This window comes from Megascapheus bottae, chromosome 19, assembly GCF_031878675.1.
Source record: "Megascapheus bottae isolate mThoBot1 chromosome 19, mThoBot2.hap1, whole genome shotgun sequence".
In the NCBI taxonomy this organism is placed as follows: domain Eukaryota; kingdom Metazoa; phylum Chordata; class Mammalia; order Rodentia; family Geomyidae; genus Megascapheus; species Megascapheus bottae.
Genome location: NC_143527.1, coordinates 8,390,772 through 8,417,303, shown reverse-complemented (window position 1 = coordinate 8,417,303; position 26,532 = coordinate 8,390,772). Strand labels below are relative to the sequence as shown.

General features: G+C 40.8%; 2 protein-coding genes across 2 annotated transcripts; both read right to left on the bottom strand.

Annotated features, from left to right (window-relative positions):
* Positions 1–758: 758 nt before the first annotated feature.
* LOC150049597 (serpin B4-like) lies at positions 759–6,629 on the bottom strand. Its single transcript, XM_090353555.1, has 7 exons — positions 6,468–6,629; positions 5,908–5,961; positions 4,505–4,633; positions 3,675–3,792; positions 2,597–2,739; positions 1,919–2,074; positions 759–1,417 (listed from the first exon to the last, which is right to left on the bottom strand). Exons 1-7 carry the CDS (start codon positions 6,627–6,629, stop codon positions 1,004–1,006), a joined length of 1,176 nt encoding a protein of 391 aa, XP_090209681.1. The 3' UTR covers positions 759–1,003.
* Positions 6,630–17,754: 11,125 nt separating this feature from the next.
* LOC150049596 (serpin B4-like) lies at positions 17,755–23,710 on the bottom strand. Its single transcript, XM_090353532.1, has 8 exons — positions 23,531–23,710; positions 22,951–23,024; positions 21,827–21,845; positions 21,582–21,710; positions 20,753–20,870; positions 19,678–19,820; positions 19,000–19,155; positions 17,755–18,498 (listed from the first exon to the last, which is right to left on the bottom strand). Exons 1-8 carry the CDS (start codon positions 23,690–23,692, stop codon positions 18,085–18,087), a joined length of 1,215 nt encoding a protein of 404 aa, XP_090209658.1. The 5' UTR covers positions 23,693–23,710; the 3' UTR covers positions 17,755–18,084.
* Between the last annotated feature and the right edge of the window lie 2,822 nt (positions 23,711–26,532).

Genomic DNA, 26,532 nt, shown 5'->3' with positions numbered 1-26,532 from the left:
TATTAAAATCTACAAAGTGATCTATCCTCTTTTTTGACAAATTTTGGTCAAATAGCTGTAATGTTGGTTTTTTTTTTCCAGTCCTGGGCTTTTGCTGAGGGCTTGAGCACTGTTCTTGGACTTTCTCAAGGCTTGAGCTCTACCACTTGAGCCTCAGCACCATTTCTGGCTTTTTTCTATATGTGTGGTACCAAGAATCAAACCCAGGTCTTCGTGCATGCTAGGCAAGCACTCTATCATTAGGCCAAACTCCCAGTCCTAATGTTGGTTTTTTAAATTTGTCCTTCAAACTCGACTCTTGGAGTGTTTACTATTCAACTTCATTCTGGATTTGAAATTTAGATAGCTATATTTTAATGTGCTACAGTCGTAATCTGTTTTTTTAATATATATATTTATTGTAATTAGTAAAAGGGTTACATGATATTTGCCAGATAGAAGGTGCAGTAATTCACATACACTGATACCCTTTCACATGCATTGGTTCATCACTCATTTTTCTAAGATAATATTGGTCATGTGCATTTTCTTGGTAATGAAATTCAAAGTATTTGATAACTTGTATATCATTAGTTTATTGACAGAATATTATATAGAATCATAGACTGAGAAATATATGAAGAATCCCACATATTTCCTATGTTCAGTGAAATAAGAAGTGTAGGTTAATCAGATATTTGCTCTCTATTAAAGATGAAATTTGATTTGGTTTGTTTCATTTGAAACAGGCCACAGAACCATCTCTCAAATTCACAAGAATCAGTATTGATATATCACTTTATCCTAACTTTGAACATTTTGCCTCAAGAGAATTTTTTTGTGAGAAAAAGAGAAGGTGTATATATATGTGTATTGAAAGGGAAAAACAATCATCCTTCCACTGCTGAATTCTCAGTGATGCCTATGAAACTGGGAAGGAAAACACAGAAAGAGAACCTGTTGTCTTCAGCCACCAACTTACTGGGATAATTTTTGTGACCTTCTCCCTAAAGTAGGGACAAGGTCATTGTACTGAAGGGGAAGCAAATCTACCAAAGAAGAGGATGCAGTTGTTCTTGTTCTCCTTGATGAAGAAGAGGAAGGGGTGATCACAGCAAAATTCTTCAACTACACGTGTTGATGTTAAACCAACTTCCACACCAGTGGCAGCTGCAGCCTCTGTTCCCTCCTCAGTCACCTCCACAAAGGACTGGTGCAGGGCTTTAGTCACCACCAGAGGCCCGTGTTGACTCATGCCTGACAGGTCGGCCTTCTGCCCATCGAACACATCCACCATCCCCAGGTGTTCCAATGTGTCCTTGAGGTCGTACTTCTTTTCCATCTTGAACCGAGGTAAGCATAAATATAGTTTTTCCTCAGACATATTCTGTGAACTTGTCCAGTCTAGTAGTTTCTCGGCAGTGAGTTTATCTTGAAGCTATAAACACAGGGGAAAATGTGTTAACAATGAGCTATAGATCTTTAGCACCACTTAAAAATGATCAGATTAGGTGGGAAATGGTTAGCAAAAAATGGAATGCACAGATCATTCAACTTATCAGATTATATTCGAATAACCAAAAGTCCCGACTGCATAACCATATTTATTTTACAGTATGCTATACATTACTTATTACATACTATTATTATTATGCATCCCCTACAGTTATATTTTTTGCTTGACATAATTATTAACATTTCACACATTGCTCTAATTTACTTTCTCAATCAAAGGTAAATTACTCTCTATTAGTATCATCAATTGGCAGTACATATGGAGAACTCGAATTCAATTATCATGTGTCCTGGGCTAAATGTTTGACACCCAGAGATTATAAACATTGTTTCTTGATGTTTTCATTATTCTGAAGCACTTTGTTGTGAAAGCTGGTTTACATTGTATCTTATTAAAGAGGACCTGGGGTGGGGACAAGTTTACCTTCTGCAGTCCATCAACCTCACTGGGCAGCAGCACAACCATACTAAGCTCTTTGCCCTTGTAAGGTATTTCCAGGATCTTGACCTGTTCGTCTTCCAGCGATGCAAATTTGAAACGTTCAGTTTGTTTCATCATCTTCACAGGTGTGCTCACATCCTGCAATAATTGAGGGTGCCAAAAAAAGAATGAGATAGAAGAGACAACAGAGAATATTGTTGAGAGGGTACCTACATCCTTCTCTTTGAAAGAACCAAGGCACAAATTTCATGAGGTAGAGAGAAATATTTCTTCAGATTGGTGTTGGTGGTGGGATTTTTGTCTGTGTTGTCAGATCCTTTTGTCTCTGTTCTGTTATGCTCAAGGACAGCACTCCAACACTATGAACTACAGCTAAACTTCTGTGTTTTGACTGGTAAACAGGAGATAATAGTCTCTGGGCTGGCTTTAAAGAAGAACCCTCATGTCATCAAGTCATGAGTAGCTAGAATTACAGGTGTGAACTATTGATGCCAAGCTTTTCAGATAATTTTCACTAAGTTTATTGGTCTGAATAAAAGCATATACACACAGCCTTGATATATACTATTTGTACTTTCAATGGAACATCCCATGAAATACACTGAAATTGTTTTTTCCACTTAAAGCTACCCGATATGACTTAATAAAATTAGTGGTTACCTTGCTCAGCCAGAAGGTTCCTTCTTCAGTGTTTTCCTTTGGAAACTTCTGATCCCACTTCCCTTTGAAATAGATCGCATTCACCAGAACCAAGACGGTGCTTGCGTCAAGACTTCCATCAGGAAACAGGTCCTTGATTTTTTCTGCAAAGGAAAAAACATAAAGGCCTGTCACACGAGGAACAAGTGGTCTGTCTGGAAGAGGCTGTGGGAAAGTTCACAACTGATCACTTATTCATCATCAAAGTCACATCTTGGGACTCATTGGCCTGTTTATCAGGTGCAGCCTTCTTTATGGTGCTAGCCTGGGATGGAGGCAGAGCTTCTTGTGAGGGAAAGGGGGCTGGGCTTTCTAGAGGTGAATTCAGCCATTCCACACTGAATACTGGCAAGCATTTTGTATCTACTCTGCCACCTTCTTTCCTTTCATTCTCCCTTTCCACATTTGCTTCTATCTCATTTCCCAAATGTGGTGTCATTACTCAGAGGAAATGGAGCCCAAGTGCTCTTAGGTGATGAAAACACAAGCTCTGTGATGGCATGTATGCCTTGTGCTGTCAGACACTACTTCCTGGATGTCCATGCGATTTCACCTTGGCCTGCTGGAGCCTTGGCTTGTCAGGAGAGATGGGAGGGGGAGGTGGGGAGAGACCTTGTGTGCTAAGTCAAGGCTTTCTTGGAAGGAGAGCATGTGTGTGTTGCTGTAGGAGGTAGAGGTGGAGATGTGTCCCCGGAGCTGCAGGCCAGGAGGAAAGACATGTGGGATCAACAAAACCTCCCATTCTTCTTAGTTAGGGAAAACAGAAGGAATCTTTTCATGTGTTTTGTTTTCTTAAGTATCCATCATCAAAGTGGACTCTGCTCACGAGGATAGTGTAGGATCTCAAAAGAGGATTGACATGGACTTAGGATGTAGAAGGCCAGTGTCATTCAGGCCTACACAACCATGTGCAGTGTCTTTTCCTCCTCTCCACCCCATCTCCAGGTCCTCCCCAGTGCTCCTGTACATGTCATGCCCAGGGCGCCCTCCCATGATACTCAAAAGTGTTTCTGCAACGGGTGTTCCTCTGGAACTCTACCATTTGTCTGGCTTTCCACCCAGGTGTTAATCTTCTTCCGGCTTTCTTCTGCCTTGTGTACAAAATCAAGTGACTCCACATTGGCCTGGTATCCTTTCTTCACTTTGTCTAGATATTCCTTTGAGATGGAAATCAAGAAAGAGGACATGAAGACTAATGGGTGCAGTATCAAGTTCATGATAAGCAGAATGCAGACCATGAACCCATCCACTCTTTCCTGAACATACAGATCTTAACAGAAATGCCAAATAGCTGGTGAGAGAGGAAACAGAGGATTCAGAAAAAAGGAAGTAACTGAAGGTAAATGTTATTTGACCAGGGAGAACAGACAAAGAGTCAAAGGTAGGTACAATTAGTATCAATTTGTAGAGTTAGTGACATGTTTCTCTGAAGGAGATGCACTGTTCCTGAGAGTTCTGACTAGTAAATCTGAGCTTTGTCTTTATCACGTTTGCACACGTCTGCAGTTCAGGACCACAATGTTTCCAGCAATGTCCCCCACTTTCTTTAGGGAGGGATACAAATGTCTACACATTCCAGAAACCTCATGCTCTCGAAACATTTCTCTCCAAATCATCCCAGTACTAGTTCAGTAATGCATTTCATGACATGCTCTGTTTCCAGATGCCTTCTTCCCTCCACAGACCTTTCCTGTGTCTATACTTGGCCAGTTACTGTTGACATCTGGGCACTGCAGTGGGGATGAGTTGTGGAGATAGAGCAAGCATTCGCCATGCCAGCCAGTCCTCCTCCCTCTCTCCCGGGTGGCCATTCAGGAAAGGGGAACCCAGGATGCAGAATGAAGGTGTAAAGGGGTAGGTAGAATTTACCTGAAGAAATTGAAAGTTCTTTTCTCCATAAAGACAGTTGGCCGTCTTCAGCTCGAATGTATCAGTGGGTTTGTTTAATTCGTTCAGCAGCTTCTGAAATTGTTGAGTTAGAATTTCTGCATCTTCAGCCTATATCATTAAAGAGGATGCTGATTGAATTAGGCTGTCCCTTAAATACTCAATACATGCACAATTCCTAAATGTCAGTGACTTCATAGATTAGCTTTATATTTAACATTACATACTCTGAATATTTCTTCTTCCCTTTAGCCTCCAAGGAGGAATTCTTCCTCCTTGTCTCATGCACTTCATTCTAGTCTGTCTCATGTAAACTAAGGAGGGAAAGTCACGGGGTTCTTTCCCTGGTATTATGAAATAGAGCTCCCTGCCGGAACTCCCAGTTCCATATTTCATTTCCAGCAACCATTAGCAATGTGGTACTGGTGAAGTTTGGTTCATTGAAGCATGTTATAAAATCTGTTCTACTTGCTGGTGGGAAAATCTTACCAAGATTTGTTGATCATAATATGTGGTCTGGCCTTTGTGAATTCTCTGTGTATAAAATCTGTGTGCTGAGCAATTATCCTTTGATTACCTCTAAGCTTAGTCTAACTGAGATGATCCCCGGGAATGAAAAAACTATTCTCAGAAGACAAAAATTAGCAGAGACAAGTTTCATGTCTAACCTTGTCTGAACTTGGCAGTTTCTATTGGTTTGCTGAAAGTTTTGCACTGTTCAACTCTAGAGTCATCTATATGTTAATGGTTATTTCTCCTAACATCCTTGAAATTGCTGTGTTTCCTCTTGATCCTATCATTGAACTAATTCACACTAAATTATTTTAGTTACACTGTGATTATGACCTTTGTTTGTCATCTTATAACCAAAATAACTTTGCATGTGTATGTGTAGAGGGGTCATGGGGCTTGAACTCAGCCTCTGGGCTGTCCATGAGTCTTCATCTCAAGGCTACCACCCTACCCTTTGGCCTGGGCATTGTCCCTGAGCTCTCTAGCTGAAGGTTACTGCCATACCCTTCAGCCAAGCTCTACTTCCCTTTTTTCCAGAGGTTAATCAGAGATAAGAGTCTCCTTTTCTGCCTGGACTGGCTTTGAACCTTGATCCTCATATCTCATCCTCCTGAATAGCTAGGATTACAGGGTGAGCCACTATGCCCAGCTGATAATAACTTTTTCTATGGGTTGTTCTTGACAACATGGCAGGCACTGTGGTAAATGCTGTCATTTTAACCCTCAGTTTACTGAGGTGAAGTCAGTGAGACTAACAGCACTTGTATCTTGCTCGAATATTCCCCTTGTGAAGTGCAGTGCAGGAACCTGAGCTGTGATTGTTCAGTGCGATGCCCACAATCTTAAGTGTACAGAAATGTTGTGGGACTCACGTGACATGCAGTTGACTTTGCTTTCTCTCCTGTGACTTCACTGAAGTGAAGGACCTGAAAGACACAAGACCCAGAAGAAAAACACTTCACTCTAAGAGCAGAGGAACGAACAAAATATCACGTCAACATACATGAAAACTAACAAGAACAAAAAGATACACAGTACAAAAAATAATTTTCAAACTTTAGGGAATGATTTTGGCCTTTGAAAAAAACAAAACCAAAAAACCAAGCCAACCTGGTTTTATTATCAGTGACCTGAAAAACATTTGGTCATCATGTAACTCTTGAACAAAAATAATCCACCAGTAGTCTGCACATTTCAAGTCATCTCTGTCATTTTAGCAGCTGTGATAGGACATCCCAGCTCCCAAAGCACACCCAGGCACACGAAAGGACATGGGGAGGAATGTGCGAGGTCACACAGTTGTAGGGGTGCCTTCCTGTCAGCCTGTTCTCCCCTCAGGCCAACACAGGCAGAGCCATGCATCTCTATCCTTGCCTAGCCAACACAGCAAGGCACAGAGCACAAACAGAAGTCAACAGAAGGGTACACCTACTTCCTCAATCTCCTGTGCAGTGTTTCCTCTGGCCCCTAAGAGGACCATTGACAAGGCAGAAGAGATGCTGAGAGGGGAGAAGAAGGCATTGTCTGCTGATGTCCCCAACTTCTGGAGAATGTCCACCGTGAACTTGGTGTTTGCTTCACTGAGTGCATTCATGGTGAGCGTGAGGATACCTGGAGCTCCTAGAGAAAGGGAAGATGGGGTCTTTTTAGAATGGAGGAACTGAGCAGAAGCCCTGCTCTCTCATGAAATTTCTTCAAGGAAGTAACATATCTGCACGTGGGATTGTGGCCATGAAAGCCTTTGTTCTCTTCTGTGTTTAACACTTCCATAAGGGACATATATAAATCTCCTACTGAAAAGATTAATGAAAGGACTACTAGAACAGGATTCCTCTAAACAAACAATTGAACGTTGTTGCATTTTCTCTTTATCATAGTGTGTGGTAGGTGGTTGGGGTAGAAAAATTTATCCAGAATGCCATAATGAACACTTCTGTGGATCCCATCCAGTCACTTGTGCAAAGCTCCTTTCTGGTCCTCTTTTTCATTCCAGGCTGTCTTGTTGCCAACATGCCTACTTAATTGTAAAAACTGCATTTACTTCCTTGGAAATCAGTTACTGAGTTGACGGACTAATTTGGACCATGGAACTGGTCCTGATAGGATGAATAAAACACAGATCAAATAAAGTACATAGAGGGCACACAAGCAATTTCCGTTGTTCATATGTTAAAGCTGGGAGCACTTACCTGTGTTCTGAGGGAAGCTGACGTGGTGGGGAGGCTGTGCGCTGATGCTGGCACAGGCAAGATTCTACTTATGGTATTTATAGATCCCCTCCTGCCACTCCTGTCCTGTCATGTGAGTTGGTACTTCATGAAATTCAGCTCAAGATTGCACAATCAGGCCAGAGGATGAAAATTTGTGAGGAAAGACAGTGCCAGCCCTCCCCTTCCAGCGGGGAAGAGGTAGCCCTGCAATGGCTGGGACCCACTGACTCATCCAGAATGCATGTCCCATCTTGTCTAATACCTTTTGCAATAATTTTTTTTCTCAGCTTCACACACCCTCAACACAATCCCTCTGTATATCCCTGATTCTTTAGAAAACCTTTGTTTGAACATGGAATTGCCTTTAAGAGAAGGCTGTGAGATGATTGGGATGGGTTTGGGGTAGGGAAAGGGGGACAAAAACATGAGAAGGGGTATCAATGTGTCAGAAGTAATGCACCTAGTACCTGGTGAATATAACTGTAACCCCTCTATGCATTACAATAAAAAGGAAAGAAAGAAAAAATTGAACACACACACACACACACACACACACACACACACACACACACTTTCCAGACACAGATAATCTGTTTTAATGGAAGATTTTTCTTTGCTTTTTGTGTTTATTTTTTGTAGGGTACTATACAGAGGGGTTACAGTTATATGGGTAATTTTTCAAAGATACTTTGGTCACAGGATTACCTACAGGATTACTGGTAAACACAAGTATTTGTCCCTTGATTTTGTCACCTTTTGCTAGACGTCTGTTTTGTAGAATTAAATTGTTAAAAATGTCACTGTGTCTGATTTTGGTACCTGGTATATTGTATATACATTTATTTGAATTGGGAAAGGAAAGGGGAACAACAAAATGAGGAGACAAAGGACAAAGGATGAACCAGTGTAACAGCAATACTCAGAAAGCAATATTTTGAAAATGAACTTCAGGGTGTTGGGAGGAAAGTGGGAAAATGTGAGAGGGGGGTAGCAATGTCTGAGAAACGTTCTTATTACCTTATATATGTATCTAACTCCTCTCTCTGTACATCACCCTGACAATAAAATTGAATTTAAAAAACAAACAAACAAAAAAAGAAAACTCTGTGTGTACACTCCTAACGCTTCTCTAAGGCGATTTCTGCCTAGTTTTCAGCTTTGAAAGTGGTTGTTCTTTTTACCAGTTTTTCATACCTATATAGACAGGAATGAAAATAATTAAATTCTGGTCCTAAGAATATTCGGGAAAGATGTCTCAGCAAATGGGACTCAGGGTTTTATTGGACTATTCCCCTACACAAGTTCTGTCTTCTTCTGTCCTGTTTCATTCCATGTTACCTCTTCCCACAGACATCCTTGAATAAGTTTGTCTTTCTTCTTTGACATGGTGTCGATGAGAAGAGCAATTGGAACAATCGGGGATCATCTACTTTTTCATATAAAAATGAAACAAAAAGCTTAGGGATGTTAGGTTCCCAATATTTCTCGCTCAGCATTTCTCTGGCAATATTTCTTTGAGTCTCTCCCTTGAGAAATGTGGCCCATACAAAATGACTGTAAAAATTAATGGTAAATGGAGGTGGGTTGGTATTTGAATGCTAGTACTAGGTGCTTTTTCTCAGAAGCCATCTTTTCCGGAACACAAGGTTTTCTCAAAACTGCATGTGAAGCAAATGTACTATTTGATATCAAGAGGAACTTGTTTAAATTTAGATAGAGTTTGCATTAATTGAGATGAGAAATGATTCCATGCTTTTCTTTTCCCTTACCCTGGGGCAGGTTGCTGGAATTGATCAGAGACGATTGTAACATCCTTACATGAGTAGTCACAGAAGACTCAGCAATCCTGGGTTTGCTTATGAACACTTCGCAGTTATGGATATTGGCTTGTCATGAAGTTATAGCAGCTTGATTTGTTCTGGGAACCCAGGAATAAAAGTCCAGTAACAAGCAAAAAAATAATCAAATAAACTCCATAGGAAGTTGCATTTTCATAAAACATCCTGCTATTACTATTTATATATTGGTTATGACATATTGCCTAAATTTTCCTGAATCCTGATTCTCAGTGAATAGTAGGAAGTCTTTTAAGCATAATTAAATTGTAAAGCAAAAGTAATAATTCTTACTGAGTTAAGTAATTCAATCCACAGCAGGGTTTCTCTCCTATGTCGAGGTTAGACTTAATGTATAAAAATATAGGAGAACACATCCAGGGCTATAATGGTATATTCTGGGGTGGTATATTCTGGGGTGGATTTCCTGATGGACTCTGTGAACAATTAAAAACAGACAATTATTAAACAGAATTTGGGCTGGGATGTAGTTCAGTGGCACAGCGCTTGCCTAGCAATTGCAAGGTCCAGGGTTCAATCCCCAGTACCAAAAAAGAAAAGACAAAAAAATACTTTAAAACAAACCAAGAAACACTCCCCGCCCCCCTCCCACCGCGCCATAATTTTAAGGGATAAAACAAGTCTTCTTTCTTGGGAATGAGGGTCTAAGGGAGTGGAGCAGACAAATGCAGTCATAATATTCAACCTATGAGAACAGGCGCAGGGAAGGAGAGGTGGCGTTGGCATGTATAGGAGTAGGAAAGAGATGGAAACTCCATTGCACAACTATTTGATGATGACAATAGGGATGATAATATTTTATTCTTCCTTCTTATCAAGTATATCCTTTTGATGTATATACAAATTTGATTAGTGGAAAAGATTTTAAAGTATCAAACCTTACACTCTGTGTTAGCTTTTCTATTCCTTGGTATTTTAGTACAATTGCAGGTATGTCAACAAATGTACTCAATAGCCTGTGACAAATAACCAGTCTTTTCCTTTTAATTTCTCTGCAGGGGGTGGGGACAAGTCATGATGTCTTTCTTTTTTTAAAAAAGACACAGTTCATGAATCAGTCAAATAGTAAGTGCTTGATGGAATAAGAAGAAAAGGATAGTATCTCTCCAGCCCTCCTCCACCCTTCTCTACCACACAGGACTGCACCCTTCTCTGTCATACTCAAGATTAACTTTGTGCCTTTACTGGGCACTTATACCTCCCTCTCTGCATTTTCTGGGTAGTTGTGATTCATTACGAAGACATCAGTATAAACACTCTCCCTCCCAAGAACCACCCCTCCCTTTCTCTTTAATTATCTGAAGCATGGATTTTTTTTCTCAGCAATTGTAGTCCCCTTAGTCTTTCCTCAACTGCCTCTTCCCTCCGTCCACCCCTGGCTCCAGGCTCCATACATACACCAGAAATCCAGAAACATGGCCTCTTTTATTCCTACAGCCGATTCTACCCTCAGTTCCCTTCCTGTCTTCAATTCCTGTTCTTTCTGACCGCACACAAAACCCACCATGCCCCTCCATACCATCTCTTACGCTACTTTTGAATATTTTCTAAGTAATCCATCTTCTTCCCATTCTCCCACAGTTTTCCTTTTCCTCCTACCTTCTGCAAGGATTCCGGTGACTTCAAATATTTCATTTGATGGGACTTAAGCGACATCTCATCCGTATTGCATTTTACATCGCTTTCTTGGGTAAACTTCCTCTTTCATGTATTCTTTTCCTTTTGTCCTCTTCTTCACAATAATCTTTATGCACGTGAATATTACGTGTAGAGCACTCAATAGAACACGTTCGATCTAGGATTCTTTAAAATCTTCAAAGAGCAAATTGCACATTTGTCTCAGGGGATCATGAAAGATATATGAGGATAGACCATTAGGCTGATGCACTGTGGGCCCAGCTCCCACTGGAGAACAGCACACAGTAAGTTCCCTGGAGGATGTGAAGAAATTGGAATCTCTGTGCATTGTTATCTGGAAGTTGGTGCAACATGTCTGAAAATCAGCACAGATTTACTACCTGAGGGAACCCGAGATGCAGATTTGTATGTGCACACCAGTGTCACTGTAACCAAAGGTGGAAACAACTCCCATGGTTTATGTGTGGACCACGAGACACACATGGTAACAATCATACAGACAAAGACAAAAACACACTTTGGCCAAGACTGGACTCCTTGCCGGTGCTGCTGGCTCTCAACCATCACCCTAAGAACTTGGGAGATGGGGACCAGGAGGATTGTTCTTCAAGGTCACCTTGGGCCAAGAAGAGTCTCACCAGACTCTCCCCTTTTTTGTGGGTCATGTGGCTTGAACTTGGCCTGGGCGTTGTCCCTGAACTCTTCATCTCAAGGCTACCACCATACCCTTGAGCCAAGCCCCACTTCCTCTTTTCTAGAGGTAAATTTGAGGTAAGAGTCTCAGGTTCTTTTGTGCCCAGGCTGGCTTTGAACCCTGATCCTCGGATCTCAGCCTCCTGAGTAGCTAGGATAATAGACATGAGCCACCATGCCTGGCTCAGACTCATTTTTAAGGAAGAGCTGAGTGCCATGTTGTATAGTGCTTTGCCAGCTACTAGTATGTTTATCATAGGAAGACAGTGGACAAGTACATGCCTGGAAAGACCTGAGACTATTTTTAAAACACTGAGCAGAAATCAGGGCTGGAGGCATGTTTCAGTGGTAATAGCATCTGCTTAGGAGGCCCAGGGATATGAAAATTGAAACAAAGTGCTTTGGTGTCTAACCTGATAGTGTGAACCTTAATGGTGTGTGTGTGGGTGTGTGTGTGTGCATGTGTGTGTGTACTTTTTTTCATATTAGAGAAGTTCATGATGAAAGAATTTCAAATGTAAAAATGTTTTGTGACAGGGGCAAATTTTTGGAAGAAGCAGAAAGAAATTCAATTTTAAGGTAAAAAGAAGAGACTACTAGAAGAGGGGACACTGAGCTAGACATACTGTATTCATAAACTGAATGGCAACTGCTTTGTCCATTATTTTAATGAGGTACACATTAAAATTAACTGTACTGCTTGTTGTGGGAAATACTGAGGGCAAGCTCAGAGAAAATGAGGCAAAGGCTTTCATTTTTTAAAAAAATTATGCCTATTAGTGGACTCATGTAACTGTAACCTCTCTGTTCATCTCTTTTTCAATAAAAATTTATACAGACTCACAGAACCTGTCTCTGAATTAAGGCACTTAAGTGTATAAAGAACAAAAGAAAAAATATTTTTATAAAATTAAAAAGAAAAACCAGGTAAGTGACTGAATTTTAGATAATTTTTATCTCTTCATTATCATCTTCCACTGTTTGTATAAAACTCTTTTTAAAAATAGCAGCCTCCACACATTTACCAGAATGTGTATCCTGTGCAAATGTGTAGGTCACTCAAAAAAAAAAAACAGATGGCAACTTAAAAAGTGTAAGGAATATCTGGGTATTTTTTTAATGAAAATGCATGACGAATGATATTCGAGACTCTAGGGTCTTGATTTCGAGGAGACTGAAAGCTGTGAGCTTTCAATTGCTGTCTGTGGCTGAACACAACAGCCAGTGATGACAGCGTGCCCAGCCTGCCAGTTCAGTCTTGTGCTCCCAGGCCTCTGGTCCCAAGACCCTTATATCATGGGACAAGTGTCAGCATTAAATGATAGAGGCCTAATCTGAGATATTGAATCAGGAGGCTGGGGCTCACACAGACAACAGCGAGTGACCTGAAAATGCAGAATATGGGAAGAGCACAGAGAGAATCAGAAACCCAGTCTTCTCCCATATGATCACCAATATGCAGCTTTTCTGGAATCTGTAGATCAAATCAGCTTGTGCACAGTATTATATGTCTCACAGTGTACCGGATCTTCATAATACTCCCACTGCTGTGCTCATTAGCATTCAGGGATGAGAAGTGTGTCCTGATGGGATTCTGGTGGACATGGATAATTGAGGTGTGCTGGGGAAACGTAACTGGAAACAGGAAACCTTGGCTGGGGGTGCTTGCTGCCCTAACTGTTCAGGAGGCTGAGATCAGAGGGTTGCAGTATTAAAGCAACTGGAACTGGAAAGTCCATGAGACTCCTGTCTCCCATTCATGAAAGGAAAAGTCAAAAATGAGCGGTGTCTCACGAGGTAGTGCCCCGGCCCGCGGGGTTCAGTCAGCTGAGACCCGAGAGGGAACCCTACCTAAATGAGTGGGACAGACAAACACAAAGAATTAGACCAAGACAGTGCTCTGATCAAGGTCTGTTTATTGAAAGTCAGAGGGGTTTATATAGGGCTGTAAAGCAGGGGCTAGCGCAGCGGAATTTTTACTTTGCAAGATTCATTATAGGCAGGAAAATGAGGTTTGTGAGAATCTAATTATAAGAAGGAAAGGGAGTTTGGGAAGACAGGAGATGGAGCAACTCGACCTGTCTAGATAACACTTCAAACATTTCTTTAACATAAATCAGAATGGTCTACAAATCAACTGTCAAGATAGCAGTCCAGATGTTTCTTAACACAGATCAAGGCAACTTAAAGCATTACTAAGCCTATCATATTAAAAGTCCCAGGCAACAAGTTAAGAGACCCAGAGGCAGTCTCCAACAAGGGGGAGTGTCAGCCTTGAAGAAAGGAGCCAAGGACCACCACCAAGTCCCAAGTTCAAGCTCCAGCATCAGTACAATGATTTTAAAAAAGAAACCTTCCAGGCCTGGAGTTTGTTCTAGTGGTAGAGTGCTTGCCTGGCATGCATGAACACCCAGGCTGGATTCCTCAACATCAGGTACATAGAACAAAGCTGGGAGTGGTGTTGTGGCTCAAGCAGTGGAGCTCTAGCCTTGAGAAAGCCCAAGGGACAGTGCTAAGGTCCTAAGTTCAAGCCCAGGACTGACAAAAAAAACCCAAAAAATAAAAAACCAATAAAACCTTCCCTGTGTATAAAACAAAGCAGATAGGATACACTTCCTACCAGATTTCAAGCTAAGTGACAACTTGTCCTCAAGTAACTTGACATGGAAAATGCATTATTCATTTGTATTTCACTGTAGATTCTGCTAACAAATTCACTGCCTCCAAACATAGGCTTCCATTTTGAGGCAGGAAGTCATTGTGTCATGTGGCTTGTACTTTTTCAAAGGAAGAGGGAAACAGGGCAGTATATGTGTTTTAACTTGATGAAGATGGCCTCTAATATTTCCCTTTAAAGTTACAAAAGATCTACAGAGTCTTCAAAGTGATTTAAAGGCCAGTTAATGTTTAGAATTGCCCATTATTTATTTTGCCAGTGTGGGGCTTGAACCCAGGGCCTGATCACTATCCTTGGACTTTTCTCGAGGCTGGAGCTCTCCCTTCGAGTCATAGCACCACTTCCAGGTTTTTTCTATGTATGTGGTGCCAAGGAATCGATCCCGGATCTTCTTGCATGCTAGGCAAATCACTCTACTACTAGGCTATACTCCCGGCCCTTAGAATTGCCAATTACAATAAATAATCTCTTAAAAGGATGAAGAAAAATATTTCTTCCTGTATTTGCAATAGAGAATTTGTCTCTTGTTCTAAGCTTCTGTTTTTCATTGCCAACTTGACACTGGCACTGTGTCTTTTTATTTAGCAAAACAGTCCATTGCAACACAGTTAATACCCAGTCATAGTAACTCATTCACCTACTTTTGTACTACAATAGGCATTCAGATATTTTCAGTTTTGGTTTTCTCTGCTACAAATACTTTTGTTTCCTTTATGACTACTTATTAACTTGAAGTGCAATTGCCAGATGCTTGCTAGGTAGTTTTACAAGTTGCATTTGGAAGGAAAGTGTAGTAGTGAATCTTTGTAGACAGTAGTAATCAAGTATAATGACAGAGTATTCTCCTTCAATGTGAGTCATAGAGTATTCCAGTAATTTTATATACACATTTTTCATTTTCCTGGAATGTTAGTATTACATTAAGGCACTATAAGCTAGCCCTAGATATATGAGTAAAATTGATGAATTCGTTAACTTTTGTTGTTGTTGTTGGTTATGGGGCCTGGGTGGCTTTCCCTAATTTTTTGTTGTTGTTGTTGTTGTTCAAGGATAGCACTTTACCGCTTTGAGCCACAGCTCCAATTCCAGTTTTGGAATGGTTAATTGGAAATAAGAGTCTCACAGGGACTTTTCTGTCCAGGCTGGCTTTGAACCTCTGCCCTCAGATCTGTCTCCTGATTAGCTGGGATCATAGGCATCAGCCACCAGTGTCCAGGGCTAGTTAACGTTTTAATAATGTCAATCTTATTGATTGTTTCTGACAGGAACGTGTATTGACTTAACTCCAGATGCAAAGTATAACCAAGCACTTAACGTACAAAACCTCTCTGTCACTCATGTCATGAAACCATTCAAATATCCTCCCTCAGAAGAAATGGTGTTTTTCTTTTCTTTTTTTTTCATTTTTCTTTTTACAATGGTCTCTCTCCCTCCCTCCCTCCCTCCCTCCCTCCCTCCCTCCTTCCCACCCTCCCTCCCTCCCTCCCTCCCTCCTTCTCTCTCTCTCTCTCTCTCTGTCTCTCTCTCTCTCTCTCTGTCTCTCTCTCTCTCTCTCTCTGTCTCTGTCTCTCTCTCTGTCTCTCTGTCTCTGTCTCTGTCTCTGTCTCTGTCTCTCTCTCTCTCTCTCTCTCTCTCTCTCTCTCTCTCTCTCTCTCGTTATGGGACTTGAACTCAGCCTGGCTCAGATCAAGGCTACTGCTCTATACTTGAGCCAAGCCTCACTTCCTGTTTTCTAGACATTAATTGGAGATAAGAGTCTCAGGTTCTTTTGTGACTTGGCTGGCTTTGAACCTTGGTGCTCAGATCTCATCCCCCTGAGTAGCTAGGATTGCAGGAGTGAGCCATCATGTGTGGCTTTTTACAGTGGTTCTTGTGTTTGAACTCAGGGCCTTGTGCTAGATATATAGACTCTATGACTAGAACCATCTCTCTAGCCTTTCCTTTTTTTGCTATTTTTTCCGAGTGGTGTTTTGCATTGATACCTAAGATGATATGGATGGGGATATTCATATCTTTGCTTCTCATTTAATTGGTATAACAATTGTTCACACCATACTCAATTTTGTTGGTTGAAAACTCAGGAAGCATTTGGCCAAACTGGCCTAAAATTATGAGCTTCTTGATCTCTGCCTCTTGGGATTAAAGGTGTGAATCACTGTGCCTGGCTGCTGTTTTTTGTATATTCCTCCAGAGATAGTTGCATGAGTGCACATAAGTACATGTATGTAGTGTATTGTTCTTTTTTATTAATTCCAGTCGTGGAGCTTGAACTCTGGACCTGACTGCTGTCCCTGAGCTCGTCAGCACAAGGTTACTACCAAACCCCTGGAGCTACAGCACCATTTCTGGTTTACTGGTGGTTAACTGGGGCTTTGAACCCTGATCCTCAGATTTCAGCCTCCTGAATAGCTCGCATGACAGGCATGAGCTACTGTGTCCAGCTACAGTTTATTATTTGTAAAAATACAAATGATATTAAAATCTACAAAGTGATCTGTCCTCTTTTTTGACAAATTTTGGTCAAATAGCTGTAATGTTGGGTTTTTTTTCCAGTCCTGGGCTGTGCTGAGGGCCTGAGCATTGTTCTTGGACTTTCTCAAGGCTTGAGCTCTACCACTTGAGCCTCAGCACCATTTCTGGCTTTTTTCTATATGTGGTACCAAGAATCAAACCCAGGTCTTCGTGCATGCTAGGCAAGCACTCTACCATTAAACCAAACTCCCAGTCCTAATGTTGGTTTTTTAAATTTGTCCTTCAAACTCGATTCTTGGAGTATTTACTATTCAACTTCATTCTGGATTTGAAATTTAGATAGCTATATTTTAATGTGCTACAGTCGTAATCTGTTTTTATTTTACTAAGAGCCTTCCAATGATTACATACTAGGTCTTATCACCTCACTCCACACTGCACATGCTCAGTATGGAGTCTGTTAGCCATGGGGTATTGAGGAAGTAATTTATGACTAATGAGATGAAAGAGTCCTACTATTAATGTTGATTACCCTAAGAGTAACTGTAAATGATCACATGACCAGTCATTACTGCTTTGGACAGTACAGTGATAAGAAAACATTTTCTTAGGCAGATATCTTGGATAAGTCCATTTTGTCTGCTTGTATACTTCTAAGTTTTCTTTAGGCTGGGGTGTAGCTCAGTGCTAAAGAGATTGCTCAGAATACAGAAGGCCAGTGCTGGTTTCAGTCCTCGGCATTACCATAAGCACACAAATGTTTCTTCATTTAAAGCAATAGAAGAAGAATATATAAAACAGTCCCTGTGTCTATTCCTCTATGCTCAGCAAGACTGTACTGTTTTAATTTTTTCTCTCTGATGTAATCATCACTCATTTTTTTTAAAAAATATTTTTATTGTAATTAGTAAAAGGGTTACATGATATTTGCCACATAGAAGGTGCAGTAATTCACATACATTGATACCCTTTCACATGCCTTGGTTCATCACTCATTTTTCTAAGATAATATTGGTCATGTGCATTTTCTTGGTAATGAAAGCCAAAGTATTTGATAACTTGTATATCATTAGTTTATTGACAGAATATTATATAGAATCATAGACTGAGAAATATATGAAGAATCCCAGATATTTCCTATGTTCAGTGAAATAAGAAGTGTAGGTAAATCAGATATTTGCTCTCTATTAAAGATGAAATTTGATTTGGTTTGTTTCATTTGAAACAGGCCACAGAACCATCTTTCAAATTCACAAGAATCAGTATTGATATATCACTTTATCCTAACTTTGAACATTTTGCCTCAAGAGAATTTTTTTGTGAGAAAAAGAGAAGGTGTATATATATGTGTATTGAAAGGGAAAAACAATCATCCTTCCACTGCTGAATTCTCAGTGATGCCTATGAAACTGGGAAGGAAAACACAGAAAGAGAACCTGTTGTCTTCAGCCAACAACTTACTGGGATAATTTTTGTGACCTTCTCCCAAAAGTAGGGACAAGGTCATTGTACTGAAGGGGAAGCAAATCTACCAAAGAAGAGGATGCAGTTGTTCTTGTTCTCCTTGATGAAGAAGAGGAAGGGGTGATCACAGCAAAATTCTTCAAATATAGGTGTTGATGTTACACTAACTTCCACACCAGTGGTAGCAGCAGCCTCTGTTCCCTCCTCAGTCACCTCCACAAAGGACTGGTGCAGGGCTTTAGTCACCACCAGACGCCCGTGTTGACTCATGCCTGACAGGTCGGCCTTCTGCCCATGGAACACATCCACCATCCCCAGGTGTTCCAATGTGTCCTTGAGGTCGTACTTCTTTTCCATCTTGAACCGAGGTAAGCATAAATATAGTTTTTCCTCAGACATATTCTGTGAACTTGTCCAGTCTAGTAGTTTCTCGGCAGTGAGTTTATCTTGAAGCTATAAACATAGGGAAAAAAGTGTTAACAATGAGCTATAGATCTTTAGCACCACGTAAAAATGATCAGATTAGGTGGGAAATGGTTAGCAAAAAATGGAATGCACAGATCATTCAGCTTATCAGATTATATTAGAATAACCAAAAGTCCTGACTGCATAACCATATTTATTTTACAGTATGCTATACATTACTTATTACATACTATTATTATTATGCATCCCCTACAGTTATATTTTTTGCTTGACATAATTATTAACATTTCACACATTGCTCTAATTTACTTTCTCAATCAAAGGTAAATTACTCTCTATTAGTATCATCAATTGACAGTACATATGGAGAACTCGAATTCAATTACCATGTGTCCTGGGCTAAATGTTTGACACCCAGGGATTATAAACATTGTTTCTTGACGTTTTCATTATTCTGAAGCACCTTGTTGTAAAAGCTGGTTTGTATTGTATCTTATTAAAGAGGACCTGGGGTGGGGACAAGTTTACCTTCTGCAGTCCATCAACCTCACTGGGCAGCAGCACAACCATACTAAGCTCTTTGCCCTTGTAAGGTATTTCCAGGATCTTGACCTGTTCATCTTCCAGCGATGCAAATTTGAAATGTTCAACTTGTTTCATCATCTTCACAGGTGTGCTCACATTCTGCAATAATTGAGGGTGCCAAAAAAAGAATGAGATAGAAGAGACAACAGAGAATATTGTTGAGAGGGTACCTACATCCTTCTCTTTGAAAGAACCAAGGCACAAATTTCATAAGGTAGAGAGAAATACTTCTTCAGATTGGTGTTGGTGGTGGGATTTTTGTCTGTGTTGTCAGATCCTTTTGTCTCTGTTCTGTTATGCTCAAGGACAGCACTCCAACACTATGAACTACAGCTAAACTTCTGTTTTTTGACTGGTAAACAGGAGATAATAGTCTCTGGGCTGGCTTTAAAGAAGAACCCTCATGTCATCATGTCATGAGTAGCTAGAATTACAGGTGTGAACTATTGATGCCAAGCTTTTCAGATAATTTTCACTAAGTTTATTGGTCTGAATAAAAGCATATAAACACAGCCTTGATATATACTATTTGTACTTTCAATGGAACATCCCATGAAATACACTGAAATTGCTTTTTCCACTTAAAGCCACCCGATATGACTTAACAAAATTAGTGATAACCTTGCTCAGCCAGAAGGTTCCTTCTTCAGTGTTTTCCTTTGGAAACTTCTGATCCCACTTCCCTTTGAAATAGATTGCATTCACCAGAACCAAGACAGTGTTTGCATCAAGACTTCCATCAGGAAACAGGTCCTTGATTTTTTCTTCAAGGGAAAAAACATAAAGGCCTGTCACAATAAGTACGAGTGATCTTTCTGTAAGAGGCTGTGGGAAAGTTCACGATGATCACTAATTCATCATCAAAGTCACATCTTGGGACTCATTGGCCTGTTTACCAGGTGCAGCCTTCTTTATGGTGCTAGCCTGGGATGGAGGCAGAGCTTCTTGTGAGGGAAAGGGGGCTGGGCTTTCTAGAGGTGAATTCAGCCATTCCACACTGAATACTGGCAAGCATTTTGTATCTACGCTGCCACCTTCTTTCCTTTCATTCTCCCTTTCCACATTTGCTTCTACCTCATTTCCCAAATGTGGTGTCATTACTCAGAGGAAATGGAGCCCAAGTGCTCTTAGGTGATGAAAACACAAGCTCTGTGATGGCATGTATGCCTTGTGCTGTCAGACAGTACTTCCTGGATGTCCATGTGATTTCCCCTTGGCCTGCTGGAGCCTTGGCTTGTCAGGAGAGATGGCAGGGGGAGGTGGGAAGAGACCTTGTGTGCTAAGTCAAGGCTTTCTTGGAAGGAGAGCATGTGTGTGTTGCTGTAGGAGGTAGAGCTGGAGATGTGTCCCCGGAGCTGCAGGCCAGGAGGAAAGACATGTGGGATCAACAAAACCTCCCATTCTTCTCAGTTAGGGAAAACAGAAGGAATCTTTTCATGTGTTTTGTTTTCTTAAGTATCCATCATAAGTGGACTCTGCTCACAAGGATAGTGTAGGATCTCAAAAGAGGACTGACATGGACTTAGGATGTAGAAGGCCAGTGTCATTCAGGCCTACACAACCATCTGCAGTGTCTTTTCCTCCTCTCCACCCCATCTCCAGGTCCTCCCCAGTGCTCCTGTACATGTCATGCCCAGGGCACCCTCCCAGGATACCCAAAAGTGTTTCTGCAATGGGTGTTCCTCTGGAACTCTACCATTTGTCTGGCTTTCCACCCAGGTGTTAATCTTCTTCCGGCTTTCTTCTGCCTTGTGTACAAAATCAAGTGACTCCACACTGGCCTGGTATCCTTTCTTCACTTTGTCTAGATATTCCTTTGAGATGGAAATCAAGAAAGAGGACATGAAGACTAATGGGTGCAGTATCAAGTTCATGATAAGCAGAATGCAGACCATGAACCCATCCACTCATTCCTGAACATGCAGATCTTAACAGAAATGCCAAACAGCTGGTGAGAGAGGAAACAGAGGATTCAGAAAAAAGGAAGTAACTGAAGGTAAAGGTTATTTGACCAGGGAGAACAGACAGAGAGTCAAAGGTAGGTACAATTAGTATCAATTTGTACAGTTGGTGACATGTTCCTCTGAAGGAGATGCATTGTTCCTGAGAGTTCTGACTAGTATATTTGAACTTTATCCTTATCATGTTGCACAGGTCTGCAGTTCAGGACCACAATGTTTCCAGCAATGTCCCCCGCTTTCTTTAGGGAGGGATACAAATGTCTACACATTCCAGAAACCTCATGCTCTCGAAACATTTCTCTCCAAATCATCCCAGTACTAGTTCAGTAATGCATTTCATGACATGCTTTGTTTCCAGATGCCTTCTTCCCTCCTCAGACCTTTCCTGTGTCTATACTTGGCCAGTTACTGTTGACATCTGGGCACTGCAGTGGGGATGAGTTGTGGAGATAGAGCAAGCATTCCCCATGCCAGCCAGTCCTCCTCACTCTCTCCTGGGTGGCCATTCAGGAAAGGGGAACCCAGGATGCAGAATGAAGGTGTAAAGGGGTAGGTAGAATTTACCTGAAGAAATTGAAAGTTCTTTTCTCCATAAAGACAGTTGGCCGTCTTCAGCTCGAATGTATCAGTGGGTTTGTTTAATTCGTTCAGCAGCTTCTGAAATTGTTGAGTTAGAATTTCTGCATCTTCAGCCTATATCATTAAAGAGGATGCTGATTGAATTAGGCTGTCCCTTAAATACTCAATACATGCACAATTCCTAAATGTCAGTGACTTCATAGATTAGCTTTATATTTAACATTACATACTCTGAATATTTCTTCTTCCCTTTAGCCTCCAAGGAGGAGTTCTTCCTCCTTGTCTCATGCACTTCATTCTAGTCTGTCTCATGTAAACTAAGGAGGGAAAGCCACGGGGTTCTTTCCCTGGTATTATGAAATAGAGCCCCCTGCCGGAACTCCCAGTTCCATATTTCATTTCCAGCAACCATTAGCAATGTGGTACTGGTGAAGTTTGGTTCATTGAAGCATGTTATAAAATCTGTTCTCCTTCCTGGTGGGAAAATCTTACCAAGATTTGTTGATCATAATATGTGGTCTGGCCTTTGTGAATTCTCTGTGTATAAAATCTGTGTGCTGAGCAATTATCCTTTGATTACCTCTAAGCTTAGTCTAACTGAGATGATCCCAGAGAATGAAAAAACTATTCTCAGAAGACAAAAATTAGCAGAGGCAAGTTTCATGTTTAACCTTGTCTGAACTTGGCAGTTTCTATTGGTTTGCTGTTCAACTCTAGAGTCATCTGTATGTTAATGGTTATTTCTCCTAACATCCTTGAAATTGCTGTGTTTCCTCTTGATCCTATCATTGAGTTAATTCACACTAAATTATTTTAGTTACACTGTGATTATGACCTTTGTTTGTCATCTTATAACCAAAATAACTTTGCATGTGTATGTGTAGAGGGGTCATGGGGCTTGAACTCAGCCTCTGGGCTGTCCATGAGTCTTCATCTCAAGGCTACCACCCTACCCTTTGGCCTGGGCATTGTCCCTGAGCTCTCTAGCTGAAGGTTACTGCCATACCCTTCAGCCAAGCTCTACTTCCCCTTTTTCCAGAGGTTAATCAGAGATAAGAGTCTCCTTTTCTGCCTGGACTGGCTTTGAACCTTGATCCTCATATCTCATCCTCCTGAATAGCTAGGATTACAGGGTGAGCCACCATGCCCAGCTGATAATAACTTTTTCTATGGGTTGTTCTTGACAGCATGACAGGCACTGTGGTAAATGCTGTCATTTTAACCCTCAGTTTACTGAGGTGAAGTCAGTGAGACTAACAGCACTTGTATCTTGCTCGAATATTCCCCTTGTGAAGTGCAGTGCAGGAACCTGAGCTGTGATTGTAAAGTGCGATGCCCACAATCTTAAGTGTACAGAAATGTTGTGGGACTCACGTGATATGCAGTTGACTTTGCTTTCTCTCCTGTGACTTCACTGAAGTGAAGGACCTGAAAGACACAAGACCCAGAAGAAAAACACTTCACTCTAAGAGCAGAGGAACGAACAAAATATCACGTCAACATACATGAAAACTAACAAGAACAAAAAGATACACAGTACAAAAAATAATTTTCAAACTTTAGGGAATGAGTTTGGCCTTTGAAAAAAACAAAACCAAAAAACCAAGCCAACCTGGTTTTATTATCAGTGACTTGAAAAACATTTGGTCATCATGTAACTCTTGAACTAAGATAATCCACCAGTAGTCTCCACATTTCAAGTCATCTCTGTCATTTTAGCAGCTGTGATAGGACATCCCAGCTCCCAAAGCACACCCAGGCACACGAAAGGACATGGGGAAGAATGTGGGAGGCCACACAGTTGTAGGGGTGCCTTCCTGTCAGCCTGTTCTCCCTTCAGGCCAACACAGGCAGAGCCATGCATCTCTATCCTTGCCTAGCCAACACAGCAAGGCACAGAGCACAAACAGAGGTCAACAGAAGGGCACACCTACCTCCTCAATCTCCTGTGCAGTGTTTCCTCTGGCCCCTAAGAGGACCATTGACAAGGCAGAAGAGATGCTGAGAGGGGAGAAGAAGGCATTGTCTGCTGATGTCCCCAACTTCCGGAGAAAGTCCACCATGAACTTGGTGTTTGCTTCACTGAGGGCATTCATGGTGAGCGTGAGGATATCTGGATCTCCTAGAGAAAGGGAAGATGGAGTCTTTTTAGAATGGAGGAAGTGAGCCGAAGCCCTACTCTGTGATGAAATTTCTTCAAGGAAGTAACATATCTGCACGTGGGATTCTGGGCATGAAAGCCTTTGTTCTCTTCTGTGTTTAACACTTCCATAAGGGACATATATAAATCTCCTACTGAAAAGATTAATGAAAGGACTACTAGAACAGGATTCCTCTAAACAAACAATTGAACGTTGTTGCATTTTCTCTTTATCATTGTGTGTGGTAGGTGGCTGGGGTAGAAAAATTTATCCAGAATGCCATAATGAACACTTCTGTGGATCCCATCCAGTCACTTGTGCAAAGCTCCTTTCTGGTCCTCTTTTTCATTCCAGGCCGTCTTGTTGCCAACATGCCTACTTAATTGTAAAAACTGTATTTACTTCCTTGGAAATCAGTTACTGAGTTGACGGACTAATTTGGACCATGGAACTGGTCCTGATAGGATGAATAAAATACAGATAAAATAAAGTACATAGAAGGCACAAAAAGCAATTTCCGTTGTTCATCTGTTAAAGCTGGGAGCACTTACCTGTGTTCTGAGGGAAGCTGATGTGGTTGGGAGGCTGTGCGCTGATGCTGGCACAGGCAAGATTCTACATATGGTATTTATAGATCCCCTCCTGCCACTCCTGTCCTGTCATGTGAGTTGGTACTTCATGAAATTCAGCTCAAGATTGCACAATCAGGCCAGAGTATGAAAATTTTTGAGGAAAGACAGTGCCAGCCCTCCCCTTCCAGCGGGGAAGAGGTAGCCCTGCAATGGCTGGGACCCACTGACTCATCCAGAATGCATGTCCCATCTTGTCTAATAGCTTTTGCAATAATTTTTATTTCTCAGCTTCACACACCCTCAACACAATCCCTCTGCATATTCCTGATTCTTTAGAAAACCTTTGTTTAGACATGGAATTGCCTTTAAGAGAAGGCTGTGAGATGATTGGGATGGGTTTGGGGTAGGGAAAGGGGGACAAAAACATGAGAAGGGGTATCAATGTGTCAGAAGTAATGCACCTAGTATCTGGTGAATATAATTGTAACCCCTCTATGCATTACAATAAAAAGGAAAGAAAGAAAAAATTGAACACACACATACACACACACACACACTTTCCAGACACAGATAATCTGTTTTAATGGAGGATTTTTCTTTGCTTTTTGTGTTTATTTTTTGTAGGGTACCATACAGAGGGGTTACAGTTATATAGGTGATTTTTCAAAAATACTTTGGTCACAGGATTACCTACAGGATTACTGGTAAACACAAGTATTTTTCCCTTGATTTTGTCACCTTCTGCTAGACGTCTGTTTTGTAGAATTAAATTGTTAAAAATGTCACTGTGTCTGATTTTGGTACCTGGTATATTGTATATACATTTATTTGAATTGGGGAAGGAAAGGGGAACAACAAAATGAGGAGACAATGGACAAAGGATGAACCAGTGTAACAGCAATACTCAGAAAGCAATATGTTGGAAATGAACTTGAGGGTGTTGGGAGGGAAGGTGGGAAAACGTGAAAGGGGTGTAGCAATGTCTGAAAAATGTCCTTATTACCTTATATGTGTATGTAACTCCTCTCTCTGTACATCACCCTGACAATATGAATTTAAAAAACAAACAAACAATAAAAGAAAACTCTGTGTGCACACTCCTAACGCTTCTCTAAGGCGATTTCTGCCTAGTTTTTAGCTCTGAAAGGGGTTGTTCTTTTTACCAGTTTTTCATACCTATATACACAGGAATGAAAATAATTAAATTCTGGTCCTAAGAATATTCGGGAAAGATGTCTCAGCAAATGGGACTCAGGGTTTTATTGGACTATTCCCCTACACAAGTTCTGTCTTCTTCTGTCCTGTTTCATTCCTTTTACCTCTTCCCACAGCCATCCTTGAATAAGTTTGTCTTTCTTCTTTGACATGGTGTCGATGAGAAGAGCAATTGGAACAATCGGGGATCATCTACTTTTTCATATAAAAATGAAACAAAAAGCTTAGGGATGTTAGGTTCCCAATATTTCTCGCTCAGCATTTCTCTGCCAATATTTCTTTGATTCTCTCCCTTGAGAAATGTGGCCCATACAAAATGACTGTAAAAATTAATGGTAAATGGAGGTGGGTTGGTATTTGAATGCTAGTACTAAGTGCTTTTTCTCAGAAGCCATCTTCTCCAAAAACACAAGGTTTTCTCAAAACTGCATGTGAAGCAAATGTACTATTTGATATCATGAGGAACTTGTTTAAATTTAGACAGAGTTTGCATTAATTGAGATGAGAAATGATTCCATGCTTTTCTTTTCCCTTACCCTGGGGCAGGTTGCTGGAATTGATCAGAGACGATTGTAACATCCTTACATGAGTAGTCACAGAAGACTCAGCAATCCTGGGTTTGCTTATGAACACTTCGCAGTTATGGATATTGACTTGTCATGAAGTTATAGCAGCTTGATTTGTTCTGGGAACCCAGGAATAAAAGTCCAGTAACAAGCAAAAAATAATCAAATAAATAAACTCCATAGGAAGTTGCATTTTCATAAAACATCCTGCTATTACTAATGTCTTTATATATTGGTTGTGACATATTGCCTAAATTTTCCTGAATCCTGATTCTCAGTGAATAGTAGGAAGTCTTTTAAGCATTATTAAATTGTAAAGCAAAAGTAATAATTCTTACTGAGTTAAGTAATTCAAGCCACAGCAGGGTTTCTCTCCTATGAGGAGGTTAGACTTAATGTATAAAAATATAGGAGAACACATCCAGGGCTACAATGGTATATT

What these genes read in the sequence shown, in the direction of transcription:
- LOC150049597 (XM_090353555.1), bottom strand. Translation starts at nt 6,629, where the DNA reads ATGAATGCACTCAGTGAAGCAAACACCAAGTTCACGGTGGACATTCTC. An exon ending in CTGCACAGGAGATTGAGGAA is followed by an intron (nt 5,962 to 6,467) that starts GTAGGTGTACCC and finishes TGTGTCTTTCAG; the next exon opens with GTCCTTCACTTCAGTGAAGT. An exon ending in AGAACTTTCAATTTCTTCAG is followed by an intron (nt 3,793 to 4,504) that starts GTAAATTCTACC and finishes TCCATCTCAAAG; the next exon opens with GAATATCTAGACAAAGTGAA.
- LOC150049596 (XM_090353532.1), bottom strand. Translation starts at nt 23,692, where the DNA reads ATGAATGCCCTCAGTGAAGCAAACACCAAGTTCATGGTGGACTTTCTC. An exon ending in CTGCACAGGAGATTGAGGAG is followed by an intron (nt 23,025 to 23,530) that starts GTAGGTGTGCCC and finishes TGTGTCTTTCAG; the next exon opens with GTCCTTCACTTCAGTGAAGT. An exon ending in GAACCTTCTGGCTGAGCAAG is followed by an intron (nt 19,156 to 19,677) that starts GTTATCACTAAT and finishes CAATTATTGCAG; the next exon opens with AATGTGAGCACACCTGTGAA.